The sequence below is a fragment of the Symphodus melops genome, assembly GCF_947650265.1.
Source record: "Symphodus melops genome assembly, chromosome: 11".
In the NCBI taxonomy this organism is placed as follows: domain Eukaryota; kingdom Metazoa; phylum Chordata; class Actinopteri; order Labriformes; family Labridae; genus Symphodus; species Symphodus melops.
The window spans coordinates 18,916,520-18,933,435 of NC_136701.1; the positions used below are offsets into that span (position 1 = coordinate 18,916,520).

General features: G+C 38.9%; 1 protein-coding gene and 1 long non-coding RNA gene across 2 annotated transcripts in view; one reads left to right on the plus strand and one right to left on the minus strand.

The window, feature by feature from the left end:
* LOC306831599 overlaps positions 1-16,916 on the minus strand; it is a 115,135-nt gene that overhangs the window by 39,426 nt on the left and 58,793 nt on the right. The gene's annotated exons all lie outside the window — the stretch shown is intronic.
* The window catches only part of mtnr1bb (melatonin receptor 1Bb), a 34,301-nt gene that overhangs the window by 15,593 nt on the left and 1,792 nt on the right, over positions 1-16,916 (plus strand). The window contains exons 2-3 of the mRNA XM_079355770.1: positions 15,489-15,607; positions 16,087-16,431. Coding sequence (XP_079211896.1) covers positions 15,489-15,607; positions 16,087-16,431 — 464 coding nt within the window. The remainder of the gene's footprint in view (positions 1-15,488; positions 15,608-16,086; positions 16,432-16,916) is intronic.

Here is a 16,916-nt window from a genome sequence, read left to right on the forward strand (position 1 = left end):
CTGTCACTCACAGAAGTCCCACCACAAAACAACAGACTGACAAAGTTATAGACTTACTTGTTAACAAACAGGAGCAGGAATGACATGATGTAGAAATAGATGTACTATATCCCCCCGGAGATGAAAACTGAATTTTAAGGGAAAACTGCTTATTAATAAAAACATTTGCTTACAAGTTCCCAATAATATAAAAGCAAACTCATTTTTGCTTCACCTTGTCTGTAAAGGAAAATATATATTTTTATTAAAAAAAACATTCATATCCATTTTTTGCTTCCATTATCCAGCTTCATACAGTATTCTGACATCAATGAATGGCAGCAGAAGATAAATAGACAGGGTCTATCTTTTCCCCTTTGACTGCAAAACACTGCAAAATGTATTTTGTGTGTGTCAAAGAGGCTTTCTGTGAGCCAGAGTCATCTGCTAATGAAATGCAACGCACAGAGGCAGGAAGATTCAGCTGAGAGTGCTGCTGCCCACGGTTGGATAGCAGCTCTTCTGGCTGGTGAGCAGCCTGCCAGGCAAGCAGCAACATCATCACCTTAAGCCAAGTTGATGAGGACTGAACTGCTGGGAACCAACAGGCAGAGCTGACTGGCAGGATTCACGCTGCAGTTGCCCAGGGTTGCCAACTAAAGCTACAGTAAATTACTTTGCTACTCTGAGTTCTACCATGGTGTGGTATTTTTCATCCAACTATGTTGCTGACACCAGCAGAAAGAGGAAAGTGCCAACATGTGTGGCGACAGGAGGATTAAAGCTCTACATAGAGAAGAAAGTAAAAGATGAAAACAGTGTTAAGAGAAACAGGAGGCAGAAGAAACTTTTGGTTCTGCTGGAGGTATTGATGAGGTGAGGTCAATACAGCAATGAAAACATACTTCCTCTTCAGTCAAGACCATCGAGTCTGATGTTTGCTGACAGAAATGTTTATGAAAAAGTCCAATGTTACTGCACTCAAACTGTCACACTGAGCAGTAGCACACTATTCTACTCCCTATATTAGCTTATACAAGTTACATTTCAGCTGAAATGCTAGCCATGGCCAATGTTGGGCTGTCAGCCCTGTGAGAGGGAAACTTTTCGAATCCTCTGACTTCGCTCTGGCAATCAAAGCCGAATGTAATGAAACTTAGTGTTCGTGTAAGATGTTGAACAAAGCAACCATTACACTTCTATATCTTCACGTTAGCATCATAGACTGTCTAAAACATATAAGTAGTCTCAGTGATGTCGCCCATTGGTTTCTAAAGGAAATGCTTTTCATCTGACTTTGAAAACACTCTACACAGGAAACAATTGATGCGTTCTTAAAAAGATTCATTCCTCTAAAAGTGTTTACCAATAAATAAATCAGCCAAAAGTGACCAAAACTGGTTTTGCACCAGGCAGTAAACGCATGCATTGCTGTGTTAAAAATGATCCTTTAGTATGCAGGGACTAGCGTTCAACTCAAGACACAGTTGCGTCTCACAGCAGTTAACATCATCAGGATGTTCCTCTGCTAGCTCTTGTCTTGGCCAGACTACAAAGACTGCGAGGACAGACTTAGTATCAATACAGTTCAGTTCTTAATGTAACGAGGGCTATGAAGTCATTTTGATCAACAATTGGTTTTACAAGGTGAGCCGAAAAAGAAACTTTTGCAAAACATTCAGTACAGGTTTAAGAAAATCCCCATAGTTTCAAAAGCAAATGTAGATTGTTTTAAGCTGAATATAAATATATGTATTTTGAATAAGTTGTTTAAACATGCCTGTTTAAGTCACCAGAGTAAGTTTTCTTTTACCAATGTGTTCCTGTGAGCAGACACTTTGATATTCCCAAACCTAGCAGATCCGAAGACATTCCTGAGAAACTTTTGGCAAGGTCATTTAGAAAGCAATTGGTAAAACACACTTTTTGTTGTTTCATAAGATGTATTTTTTTTTTTTTCAACGAATGACATGCAGATTGGCGAACTTGTTTTTCATTTAATATCATGCCGTCAGGCGGTCAGTTGAGCCCAAGAGACCTGCTTTGATCTCCTGCACTATGATATGATCTCAGAGCAGTGTACTCCATCAGTAATATACTGCACAAGTATATGGGAGGTTGAAGAGAACTGGAGATAAACTTGAGCATCATGACCTGACCTGTGAATGTCAGTGTGCGTGAGTTTGTTGGATTACCTCTCATTTGAATGCCAAGCACTTCAACCCTCTGAAGTTTCTTTAGTGATTGCTCTGATCGATACCACACTTAACTGCAGCCTCTTCACTGCTGGATTTCTGATTATCCAGGGAACTCTCACACTCTCTTCTCCAGCGTCTACTTTCAGCTCAACAATACGCACATTAGAGGAGATGGCATCACGAGTCAAGGGGCTAAATCGACAGTCTGAAGGCCAGCTTCAGCATTTGACAAGATGCTTTTCTATGAGAATGTCCCTTTCATTTACCTTTTGTGGTATTATCTCCCCGCACTTCTTCTATTTGTCCAGGTTTTACAATTTTCCTACCTACTAATTGAAAAAACACCCTAGTTGTTGTTTTTGATGGTTGTTGCAGCATTGAAGAAAAATCTAATTTAAAAAGAATCCAATAGTAACATCATAGAAAACCTGTGTTTTCATAAAAACCAACAGAACTCACTGTGTACAGTTTTCACTTTATTCACGGAGAAGTCGGAAGAAGTAGTGCCAATGGAAATACTGCACAGAGAGGTGAGGTATAAATCAGAAAAGTTTAGTTTACCTCTGGACTGTTGATGGATCCTCTGAGACCGTTATGTTTCCAGGCTATCAGTCTGTCCATATTTCTGTCTGTCTGTCCCATTCCCACGAACACGATATCTCAGAAACACCTGGGGGGAATTTTTTTTAGAAATGTGACACTAATGTTAACTTTGTGAACACTTCACAGTTTGGGTGTAAATGAGGAAATTTCTGTTTATAACCTCTGGATTTCCTAAAGCTGTGCCAGCAGCCATTATGATGTTAGGTTATCTGCCTGTCCGCCTGTCCTATATCGTTAAAGTCATATCTCAGGGACGCCTGCAGGGAAATGCTTTCTTGTTATAAACATCCACATGGACTCGAGGAGGGACTGATAAGACATTGGGGGTCAAAGGTCACAATCACGTCGACCACACGAAACACATTCTATGTTAAGTGTAACAGCAATAAATGCAATAAATAAAGGATCTAAATGCCAGTCTTGTCTCTAAAGAGGAACTTTTTTTTTTAAGTATTTAAATCTATTTAAATGCATTCAACAGACCACAGGCTTATATCATGAGCCTGTGAGGTATCAAAGAGAACAGGCACAGGTCAGAATTAGGAGAAATAACGGCCACAGGAGAGAAATTGAGCTGTTGTGTGACGAGAACCAGAGGAGAACAAGGCAGGGGCTGGAGGGAACAACATTAGCCAAGTTAAATATCCCATATCAAAGGCTCTAACTAATCCTGAGGAGTAGTAAGGGGGAAAGGAAAGCAGTTACTAATAAGCAAGTATCAGTTTGTGTCAGTCTGTATTACCTTCCATAACAATAAATCCTCACGATGCTCCATTATTTTACCACTTCACCATTTTAACTATCACTACTTGCGCTCCTGATTGCATCAGCGTGTGGAGACGTAGTTCATGCCAGACAGATTGTAGTGGAGCACGGCATGCATACAGACTGATCTGAATTGTGTCTGCTCCTTTCCACTGTAAGTCATCTGCTCACTTCACTGGGCTGCATTTAAACTCTCAACAACATCTCACTGGTTATGGTGTGACAATCCCTCAATCAGTCCGGGATCTTAGCGTTCTGATGAATTCAATACAGTCTCTGACTAAAAACAAAATACAGACACTGTATATCTCATGCAAAGAACCAGAACGAGGGAGAGTGAGAGCAAAATAAAGTATTCTTGTACAGTACACTTGCTAAGTTGAGCTAAGGCAGAGTCAGGCAACACGGGTCCCCGATGTGATGTAATATGATGCAATGTGAAATAAATGCGTAACTCATGTCTTGTTAAACGCATTAAATCAGGTTGGCCTTGTCAACCGCCAGTTTTTGTTGTTTCAGTATTAATACTGTAAAAAAATGTATCATGCAAGTTTCCACTAAAAGTCTCCACACATAGTAGTCTAGACAGATTTAGTCTGCCATGTGACTGGTTAATGACGTTATAGAAATGCAGAGCAAGAATTCCACTGTATTTAATGCACGCCGACAAGTTAAGTTATCAGCCAGAGAAACCCCTGAGACTGACAGACAGGTTTCCGTTTCCAAAATGTAATTGGCACTACTTCTAACGTCTGTTTTCTTTGTCATGCCATTTTGCTTGGATCCTTTCTTCAGTTACATGAAATGAGTTGTTCATTTACGAGGGTTGATTTCTCTAAATTTGTTGTCTTTGACAGATCGTCACCAATCTTGGCAGCACAAATGTGAGCGATTGTCACATGAGCTGTGGCTCACAGCACATTCACAGAACGTGACAAAAGGCATCACGTGCGCTATGCGGCACATTCAGGAACGGCGAACAGTTAACATGTCCTCAGTTTATGACAACATTTTACGTGTGCACTCGTGACTGGAACTACCGTGTTTGAAACTTTAAACTAAAGTCTCCTCCTTCATGTCCCTGTAAACAGCTCTGACACTCTGATACCTTAAACTAGAAAACATTAAGAAAAAGAGAAAATAAAGGAACAAGATTGAGTCTTGTATTGATGTGCTCGTAAGATGTTCAGCATCATGGAGGTTTACTGCACATTGAACCAAAGAAAATAAACGATCAGAGTCTCTGCAGGTTTGGGTTTTCTGTAATTAAACCACCAGATTAAAATCTTCTCCTCATCCCGACGACAAGGGTTCCTTACATCACCACACTCTACAAATGTCATGTTGACTTTCCTTTAAAACACAAAGCTCTGGCAGACCAAAAACAAGAGCAGTGCTAAAGCACGTGCCAGAACACCAAACAGACACTATCACTATCATTGTGCTTTAAAAAAAAAAGAGAACTTCTCTGCTTCCCTGAAAGCAGTTTGTCCTTTCTGCAGATCCAAAGAGACGTACAATGATTGACGCAGCTGCAGATGTGACACACAAACATCTGTCTGTCTATAGTGTCATCTGGTGTTCAAGCTTTCTTATTTAGTTTTTTACTTTTTACACTCCTCATGGTGTCTGTCTTTTTTTTTTATACTGTCTAATTAATATATTTCCAAATGCTTCATTTTTATTGATAATTATTCATAATTAAGTGTAGAAACCAGAAATGTGTCTACAAACAACTGATTCTGTTTTGTCCTGTATTACATGATTTTTTATTGAGTTTATAATTAGTGTGTTTATTAAGGATATTCTCACCACTAAGATTATTATTGACTTATCACTTTTAGAGCATATCAAAACACCCAAGGCAACATGAGTCTGTGTGGATTACTTGCATCATGTTGTTGTTTTTTTCTTTGTTTTTGTTTTTTTAACATGGCATAATAATTGAGCTCAATATTTGTTATTTGAAAATAAGTTCTTTGGTGATCTGCCATATCCGCATGGGGAGAATCTATTTGACAAAACATGCAAGAGGATTGTGGTCCAAAATAAATGACTCGTCATTGCCAAAAAAAAAAAAAAAAAAAAACGGTTCCTTCTCCCATCCCACACATAACAGATAACATTCTCAATAATGAAATGTACATTCGGTGACATTTATTTTGGCATATTTCCTTGCGTTTTCATGTGTTTGCAGTTGAGCAAAAAAAATTGCACACATTAATATACAGACTTCTGCATTAACTGGGTCAGTGTGTTTAGCATGAAGTGAAATAGAAAAAGGAAAGATAAACATTATCATGAGCAACGCATACCGATGCTCACACAAACCAGCGAATGAAAAATCTTTGATAAAATGCTGTGAATACGCACATTATCTCTTACTGTGATAGCATAAAGAGCAGGACGTGACCTGTGCTTTATTCAATCGATAGAGCTCTTTTATTATAATTAAGCATGCATGATATTGTCTTTGTGCAGGGGCTCAACAGATTTTGAATTTGCATATTCAGATCAGAGCAAAAAAACTAAATTTGAACATGTTTTTTTTTCAACAGGGTTACACTGAATGTGTTGTCAAATAAAGGAAATATTCATGAAGTTATAATAGTATAAATAACAGTAGACATGGGGGTTGTTGGTACAGCTGCTGAACTGTTAAGAAAGCCTGTGAAAAAGGAGCGATGAGGCCTATAACTTCCCTGTCAACATTCATTTCATTCATGGCTTCAGTAGAGGAGGGAGTCTGCACTCTTTTCTTTGTGGATGACTGAACATGATTTCAGTTGTTCTCCAGCATTAAAGAGGTGAGCTACTCTATTGTTTTGCCTTAAAATGAGGTTATAAGGCATCCCAGCACTGAGAGCTCTGTTTGTTTTTTTTGTTTTTTGTGGTGAGTGGGTTGCGTCAGCCTTGAAACTGGGCTTGCTGGTATAAATGAACAGTTATGTGATGGTATATCAAATGGATTCGTTCCCCCGAACAAAAATTCAATATGACTGCATTGAAACTTCAATAAGTAAGCAAAAAAAGAAAAGAAAAAAAATCTGCCACTTCTAAAACTAAGCATTGAGTAAAAAGGGAAAAACCTTTTGAATTCCTGTTGTGTGCAAATGCAATTGGAGGATTCTGTACATTTATTTAAAATGTTTAGAACCCTTTTCGTTGTTTTGCACTGGATTCTGTTGAATTTTTTTTACACTGACCAAGCCTACTTTACATCAGTTTATAAATGAAGCAACACATTTGTTGTTAATATATACACGATACAATAAGGCATGACGCAATAGAATTTGACGAGGCTATAATACAATACTGTATGGTACAACACAACACAATACAATATAGTTAAGCATGGTGAGATATTACAGGATAGAGCGTGATACAGTCGGGAATGATAATTGTTAATTTCTGCAAAACTATCCAAAGCTCTTCAAGGTTAGTAATAAAGAAAAATGACATACCATCAAATACCTTATCTATTGCATATGTGGTTTTTGTTAACACTAAGTTTCAGTGTGGTCTAAAATGAGGTGAGAGTTCCAGTGAGAGGTGTGGAGGAGGCCATGATTAAAAAATGATTGGCTGTCAGAGCAGCAGCTGTTATTTACTGAAACATTCAGCAACAAGTTTACATCAATGTTTTGTTTTGTTTTTTAAAATCTGCAGCTCTTGTTTAGAAGTCACTTAGCACAAGCCTACACAGTATATTGTACTTGTTGACCATAAACAGTTGAATGGCTGCAGTAATGTAGTCGTAGTGAGCACATGTTACTGGGACAATCAGATGTGCAATCGATTAAAAACGTTCAGCTCGAGGAGAGCAGCGAATCTGATGTTGAGCTTGGTGTTAATTAACTCTTTAAAGCTAAGAAAGAATTGAAAAAATAACAGCACTGGCCATTTGTCGAAATGCTTGACATCAGCGTTTACATTTTCAACGAGCTGCCACTTGTGTTTCGCGAACAGCTCATGTACTTCAGCGCGCTCCTCATTCATTTGAAAAGACCTTCAAAGCAGCTAAAAGCAGGGTCATCCTGCTACATATCAGAGCCCATCTCTACTTCAGCTAAATCACAAAAGTAGGGACAAGTTTTAAAGTTCATTTCATCATCAAACATTTGGACTAAAATGATAAAGATATATCCACCATGATGTCTGTAAGAGTTGTCAAACACATCTTCGAGCATTACAAACCCTGGTGCTGTGTTTTCCGGGGAAACCCCCCCCCACAACTTTCAGTTCATAAATATGTCACTCAAACTAGTCTTTCTGAATCTGATCTCAGTTTTTCACCTTTACACACAAAGCACCACGCCACCAAAGCAGGCCCGTGTTGCTTTGGGCTTGCCTAAGGCAGTAGAGGTTCTCCAGTGCTGCCAAATCTCAAAGCGTGAGGCCGATTGGCTGTAGTATGTGCTCTGTTTGACTCGTTGTTTTTGCATCCCCGTTTCTTACCAACAGTCAACCTTCATGACCTTAAAACACCTTATTATCATGTCATCAGTATTGGTATATAAAGTGACCCTACCTATAAGTACACCAAGTAAAAGTAAATACCTGAGGGTTACTATTAAATTAAAAAAAACTCCTTTGAAGTAGAAACACTAAAAACAAGTTCACTCAAATGCAGGCCACATTTAAGCCTTTAACTCTTTTTGATTAAAGGTTCTTCACTGGAAGAGAATCTGCAGCTATGTGCGTATTTTGTTGTTTTTAATCGATCTGCTGTCCATCCAAGTAAGAATGAACCTGTTTGATGTATCTGAGCCGGCCGAGAGTCGACCACTTTAGACTGTAAAACCGAAACTTCGCATTTCAATGGATGAACTGCTGCACCTCTCTAATTAAATTGTCACCTTCGGGAGGTTTATACCAATCAACTCTCGCCACGATGACTTTCCCCTCTTCAGCACATCAGACTGAATTTACCGCTTGTTCAAGGTAAACGGTGCGTCAAGAAAAACATGTTGGAATTGGAAACTTGGAAATCAACGGGTAAAGTTTTTGCCAGAAGGAATGCTTGAGACATTTTTATGGAGACTTAAAAATATATATTTGTGTCTTTAATGGCTATCGATGAAGTTCAACCTTTTAATAGGTACCTTTGGCTACTATTTTAGGCCGCTGACAGCTGATGGTTCCTCGTGCAGAATTAATGATAAACTTAATTTTCTGGAAACGAAAAAACTAAAAATCAGACACTTAAAAACAGATTTGGATGACCTTGAGGCGGTATTTTTCGCTCCTGCTGCAGAAGTCGTAAGCTCATGAGAGTGTAAAGTTTAACTTTCTGCACAGTAGCTGCCTGAGGTGACTGCTGCTATTCAGTTTCAGCAAAGAGTACATTCTCCAAACTCTGTAAGGAAAGACTCCAACTTTGCTCGTATTTCTTTTCTTCTGTGAAATGCGTTTAATACAAAGTCAAGAGAGAGGCACGGTGAACTTTTCAGGTCATTTCTTCACACTGTAGAACGGCCTGGTCATGCACCTCGCAGTCTCCGTGTGCTTTTATCTACTCTCTTCTTTGAGAAACACACCCAGCCTCCCCAGAACAAGGCAGGAAAGAGCAAATGTTGTGAAAGCATTATTATTTTTGGAGGAAAGATGGAGGGCTGTTGGGTCATATCTCTCAAAACGTACGTTCCTTGGTTGAGAAGTTTGAAGGGCAGCTAAGTGGAGGGAAAAGAAAAAAAAAGCAAAGAAGCGGCAGGGATAGAAGTGGTAAAAAAATGTTTGCCTTTCTTTCACCCCGTGCGGTCAGCTGGGCCGGACTGAAGCTAACATGTATGATGGCAGGTCTGTGGAGAGGTTTGAAAGAGCTGCAGAGGAAGACGGATTGCTGTACAGTGTACTGATAATGACAAGATGGTTTATTGCCTTGTCTGTAAACTGTTAAAAAATGTGTTATCCGTATTGTTCTGTCATCCGCCTTTTTTTCCGTTGCTAACAATCTCATCTTCTGCTGACCTATAACTTCCTTTTATTTGTCACTATTTTCCTAATTGTCGTTTTCTTGTGGACAGCTTTGTTCATTCATCTCTGCAGACTGAGTCGTCTTTTTTTTTTCTTCTCTCTTTTCTGTTCCTCTTTTTACGAGATTGAAACAATGACCAGAGGTGACAGCTTCATTATAACATAAAAGGGCTGCTAATTGTGCGGATCATGTCTCTTGGAAATTGTATTATTTACCCTCTTTAGATTGCCTGCTCAATTATAATGTAGCCTGTCCGCATGAAATTGCAGCTGTTATCATTGCTGAACACTTTTTTTCCCCCCTTCTTTAGTCCCCCATCCCATGTCATCATTCCCTCACCATCTCTTTTTTTTTTTTTTGCCCCCCAGTTCCTTGCAAAACTAATTTAAATGCAAACAAGGCAAATCTGCCTGGCATGTCCTCCCACTGAAAAGACTTTTAAAAAAAGCAGGAGGGAAATCATTGCAGTATCTTCCCCTAAGGAAGTGCTCACAGACATGGTGGGAAAATGCTTGAAATAATTATTGAGTTCTAATGGGGTTTATTACAGTCATCACTCAAACAGTCCTCAGACAAAGAAGATTGCACATTTCAGTCAGTATCTCATGTGCATTTGATGTACAGGTGAGTCGCCAAGTGAAGAGATGCTCAAACTTTATTCCAGGGAACATCAAAGTTAGCGTTTATGGAATATGTTTACTGCAGTGTAAAATCTATTTCTTCACTATGCAGGTTTATTTATTTCCCATTTGATTGGTGCAGCTCGACAGACTGCTAAACTCGGCCTTTAAGACTTTCGCTACGTTGACAATTCAAGCTCTGAATTCAAATTCAAAGTCTTCGTATGTTCACTGACTTTGACCCTGTTGCCAGTAGCTTCTGGGTTATGTAGTTTTATACTAATGAAGCAACAGCTACCCACTGATGTGAACCCTGAGAGGACAATACCACATTTGAGTGTCGTCTTGTCTCCTGTGTGCATAATTATGAAATGTGATGATCATCATCCTCATCACCATAATCCATGGCTCAGTGAGCAGATGGTTGGGGGGGGAAAAAAGTGCACAGGTGTGTGAGCAGGCATCCATGTGTGCTCTCCACATGTAAAACACTTGTTTGCTGCTTTGTCAAATGCAACCTGCATTCATTCCCAATGATGGCAGAGAGAATTAATTAGGCCAGATACCTTGCCCTCTGTTTCTGACACACACACACACACACACGCACACACACACACACACTTCCTGGGTCTATGCCAGGACCTGTGCATATGCGGCAACGGCTGTTTCTCCAGACCTCATACATTGACAGGACTGCACAATCAGAGCGCCATCAACAGCTGTACCATCTACATGAAGGGGATTTCTCTTCTCATGTCTGTTATAATTGCAACCATCTGTTTTGTATTTTCAGCTTCTTAACATTCCTGGTCAATGTCCTTAAGTAGTGTGATAAATAGAAAATAAAATCCATCTTTTATTTCTTTCTGGTTACAACATTTCACGAAATCCACTCCACAAAACTGTCATCACATAACCGACTGTCCTGCTTTTTACTTTCCATGAACTCTGATATAAAAATGAAAATAATTAACTAGCACTAAATTTTGCAAAAATACCTGGAATCAGATCACCATTCATCATTAGTTCACCATTAAGCCTGAGCGAGAGGCTGGTAGCAGCTGCAGAGTATGTAGGAATTTTATGCAAGGCTTGTTATTGCTCATGCAGTGTGATGATGACATGGAAGTACAGCGGGTCATTTGAAAGGTCAAACATTTAACAGTTTGGTTTAGATGCAGGGGCCTCGCAAAAAGACAACGTGAATCTGACAGCTGTGTGATAAGCGTCCAAAAGCTTTAAAGCTTGGAAGCAGAACCATCACACCAACTGTTCAAAGTCCTTCCCTTCCAGTAGGGGATACAGAGCTCATGTACATCAAAGCAAGCAGACACAAAAACACTTTCTTTTCTCAGCAGTCATGATGAACATTTAAAGGTCACATATACTCTTTTTCTATAACTTACAATAAGTCTCAGAGCTTCCAAAAACATGCCTTGGAAGTTTCTCGCCAAAAATCCACTCAGGGCCTGTATTTTATCACGCAATAATCGTCTCTATTTCAGCTCTGTTCACAACAAACGGTTTCTGCGTCCGTAGCTTTAAATAGAAATTAGCTGTGTTTGACCTCACTCCCTTTCTTTCACACTCCATACCCTATGGTTTACGTTGAGAAGGCAGACTCAGTGGGCAGAACAAACAGCTAGCTGTGGGAGCGTCTCTCACCTGGAGAATGGGTTACATCCCTCTGTGATGTCATAAAGGGAAAATCTCTAAACGGATTGTTCGAGCACACATTTTCTAAAAGGTGGAGCAAGCACCACAAGTTTCAGATTCCAAAATTTACAGATTAAGCAATACTACAGTTCTGTTGGGAAGTGGGCTCATTAGAGAACAAACTTTCACAGAGGCGGTGAGGTGGTGAACAAACACATGAAATGACCTACACACAAATAACAATGGACAATTTTGTTTTTAGACAGGCTAGGGCACAGGTTAATGTTCAAAAAACATGGCAAAGTGTGTTTTGCATAATATGAGACCTTTAATCTCGGCCACAGAGTGTCAGGAAAAATTCATGTGTAATAACCCAAGGACACAAACTCCAAACATACCTAAAAATGTTCTTAACAATCATGGTCATTTGAAAGCATATGATTTAATCCTGCAATATTCCATATTCTTCACCTTTAAGGTAAATAATATGTATTATTAATATGTATCTATTAAAGCCCCTTTGCAATCCTCATTACATTACTTTAGTGAAGAAGTGTTCTCTATGTAAGAGGTGACCAATACATCTGTACAAATTAACTGTAATTAGAAAAATCTTGCACTTTGAAAAATGTACATAAATATATTTTATGCACATTATGTTAAGGAAACATTTTTTCCTGGTTTAAGATATGAAAGCAGGAGAATAACTTCTGGAAGTCCATCCAAATGCAGCTGTCTCATTTCTAGAAAATCATTTCACAAATTTACTTTTACAGTGCCTGCCGCAGGAAATTAACTGTAATTGCATTATACTTGTTTTTGTCTTGTGGATTGCATTGATAAGGACGCTTTTTTTTATTTTATTAAGCTTAACTGTGCAATTAAAACTTAATAACATAACCATAATTTGAATGATATTATTTTCGTTGTAAAGTGTTGATTACCAAGTGCAGTTGTCGGAGCATACAGAAGAATTGAATGATGGTGAAGTGAGTACAATCATTGCTGTTCCCACAATAAGTGGACATGTATGAAGTCAAATAAATTTAAAAAGTGTTGTATGTTGCATGAAGAAAGCGTTGTGTAAAATATTTAACATAAAAGTGAGAATGTAAGATGTCATGAACATTAACATTCCCTCTGTTTTGTTTGATGTGCTGGGAAGAAAAAGTTATATTTCTGTCTGTATGTAGAAATATAGTCTTGAAAAGATAAAAAAAAAAAAAAAAATCCTGCACAATTCTCCTGTTCAGCATCAGCATTTACTAGAAAACACCACAACCTTTCAGTCCCTCTGGACTTTTGTTCAAGTGTGCTATGTCTGCACTGTTTAAGATTGCTTCATTTTAAAGAATGCTTTCCTAGAGATGCATGCCAAGGTTTGTGTGTACACTTTTTATCCATGCTTTAAGTAGAAACAACTATTTATTTTTCTCCTCCTTCTTATGAAAGATTATTTTATTTTAGGTACAGAACATCACCCTCATTTCTTGTGAAGTATTCGAGGCTCCTAGATGCCCCAGCAAAACTTAGCTAAAGGGCACTTCTACCTGACCCAGTTAAAACATTTCCTGACACTGTCCAGACACCCCAGTGCTCCCAGTAAAATGTTCCTCTCTTAAAAGCTATTTGCTCCCTACGTCAATGAAAGGAAAGTACCGTTGTTGAACAGACTGAGGTAGTGACAAAAAATGAAATCGTACTGAGGTCAATGAGGTCAAGTCTCATTTTACGCTTTAAGTCCCAGAACTTCCCCATCTAAGACGCTGGCATGCATGAAGACTTAAACTGATAAATTCACTTCCAATGCCATCTTCTTTTGTTGACACGTTATCTTTGGTTAAATGTTTAGCTGCACTGTCGTTCATGTACTGCTCTGTGTGTGTTTTGAATTGAATTGAATTAGCAGAACAGACAAACAAACCAAGAAGCTAGGATCAACTTAATGTTTCCATTATATGCTGACAGCAAATGTCTCCAAACATCAACATCTTCAAACACAAAGGGAAGGTGTGTATGTTATGGGGCCTTATATCTTGCCCAGTGAGCCCATGGGTCCCCCCTGGCTCTGCTGGTGCACTTTGAGCATTGAACTTTCTGCATGACCAAAGCAGAGAGATTGTACAAAACCTGGCAAGTAGCCCTAATCCCACAGAGAAATGCCTGTGAACATGACACACAGCAGGCCTGTCTGTGCCCTAACCCACCACTGAGGTCTTGACTCCTCCAGTGTTTCTGGTTCATCCTGAGGATTAAGGGCACCAAGTTGTTTGTGCATTGAGGATAAAACATTATGCCCTACAAATGACCTACGAGGCGCAGTGACCTCAAGACCTGTTCTCTGCCATGATTTGTTCGTGAACTACTTTAACCAATGCATCTTTTCCTTTTGCATTTTTCCCTTTTCCCTCAGGATCAATAAAGTATCTATCTATCTATCTATCTATCTATCTATCTATCTATCTATCTATCTATCTATCTATCTATCTATCTATCTATCTATCTATCTATCTATCTATCTATCTATCTATCTATCTATCTATCTATCTATCTAGTTTGAAAAAGAACAGAGACATGGCAGAATCCTCAAATACAGCTCTTTAAGGCATGTTTGGCCTTCACTTTTCTCATCAGAATCTTAAAACATCAACATTATATGATGGCAAAATTAACACCATCAAAAGCTATGAACATGACGAGGATTTTTGTATGAGCAGAAGCGTATCAGGAGATGGAGAAATGTCAGGTTGTAGCAGCCAGTTCGTGCATAGAAGTTTGTGTTACGGTAGTTGCTTCATGAGCTCGAAGCTTGAAGCATGAATGAAGCAACTTGTCACGACTTCCTTCAATGCAGGCTCCAGTTCTGTGACTTGTCAGCTGGATTTAGTGTAAAAGAGACCGATGTTTGGATTAGAGTGGGGATCAGCTGGATGAGATAAGACCTGCTCTGTGTCCACATGCCTGTCCCTATACTCTGTCAAAACAAAACAACTCTGCCACTCCCGATAAAACTTTCTCTGGAATAAAACACCTCGCTGCGGGCTGAGACAAGAAATCTTTGGTTTGTATTCTCGGTAGTCCCGGACAACAATCTTGCAAAAAAGTTGAAATGCTGAGATAGACTCTTTGAAAAGTGCATGGTTCAGTATTTGCCCAATTAGAGCAACTCTAGGTATGAAACAGGTCAATACAAACAACTTTTTTCAGATAGCTTTAACTCACTTTAGGTTATTGTCAAAGAAAGAGAGTTTTTCAGTCAAAGGATGTTCGCAAATCCATTTTTGGTTGCCTTCTGCAAAACGGTCATGCAGTTGCTTACAAAGGTAGTAACAAATTGTTGAATATTGTTGAGAAACTGGGAAACGGTCTATAAAACACAATGTAAATGCAAATGTTTTGTTTTCACAACATGGATCTTTTTCAAATGCTATATCATCCAAAGTGGATAAATTCTTCTACTGCCTACTAATAGAAGAGGATACTTATCCAAACGAGTGCATGCTGGCAAATCTATTGTTCCAAGATGAAAGATGAGAGACCAAACCATTAGAGCCACATTAAGGGGTGAATCCAGTGATAATGAATCCATGTGATAATGATGTGTCGGCCTTGATAAAATGTGTGCCCCATCAAACAGCAAGTTATTATAAATGTATTGAAGAGACTGTCTCTTTGTTTCTGTCTCTGCAGGAAATGTGTTTGTGGTGAGTTTGGCGTTTGCCGACCTTGTGGTAGCCTTCTACCCCTACCCTTTGGTTCTCTATGCTCTCTTTCATGATGGATGGGCGCTAGGAAACACACAATGCATGGTAAGGCCTCTTCAGTTTTAAAGTTCAGTTTAATACATTTTGTGGCCAACAAGGGCAAATCGGTGCAATGGCCCAGAAGATGTTTATTAAAAGAAAGAACAAGAAACAGTTCTTTGCAAATAAAAAGAAACACTAAGTAAATGATCTGTCTTGTAGTAACATTAAGTTTATAAAGTACGATTCAGTTTCACAAAAATTAGACCAAAGTTGTGTTTTTGGTTTTTATTGTAAAAGTAAATCTTGAGTGTCCCCAGGACTGGAGCGACAATATCCTGTTCCTGTGCGTCTGTTTTTCAGAATGCATTGGCATACTTGTTGTCGTTGGGATCTTCTTTTTTGTTGTTGTATTTGTTTTCATTTCTGTTGGTGAACACTTATTAGAGGATTTGCCCTTGTCGGCCCTTTAACACCAGAAGAACTCTCCATACATGTTCTACAATGTAAATGTAAACGCTTTTATTTCTTCCCTCCATGTTCAGGTCAGTGGTTTCCTCATGGGGCTGAGTGTCATCGGCTCCATTTTCAACATCACTGGGATTGCAGTGAACAGATACTGCTACATCTGTCACTCATTCTCCTACAGTCGGCTGTACAGCTATCGTAACACTCTGCTGTTTGTTGCCTTAATATGGGTGCTCACAATAGTGGCAATTATCCCCAATTTCTTCGTTGGATCCCTGCGCTACGACCCGCGGGTCTACTCCTGTACCTTTGCCCAGAATGTCAGCAGTTCATACACGGTGGCTGTAGTGGTGGTCCACTTCTTGGTTCCTATTGCTGTGGTTACCTTCTGCTATCTACGCATCTGGGTGCTTGTGATTCAGGTCAGTCTTCTGCTTCTTCATGTGGTTATTTGTTTACAGAAACACAGGAAAAAGTAGTGCGGTAGTAACACCAGCCAAATGAACAACCTTCCAAAACTATTTAGGGTTGGAAAACAATATCAAGATCCAAGAAATAGGGTGAATATAAGTGAAAAATGACCGGATTGTATGTTTTAGTTTTGGAAAAGGGATTAAAAACAATGATGCCACTCAACAGTAAAATTAACAAGTAGACACTAAATAAAAATAAAGATCAATAACTGCAGAAATACTGCAATTATTTTTCAGTAGAATATGTTTTCCTGTTGAACCAGCTCAGATATTGGTTTTGGCATTTTAAAAATCTTAAAGTACCTCGTTGATGTCTTTGGAAGAGACATCAACACAGAGACAATGCTTCAACCAAGTATTTTAAATAAAATAAAAAATAAATTATTATTATTACTATTTTCTAGATTAAGTGATTTCCTGAATAGCAGAATACA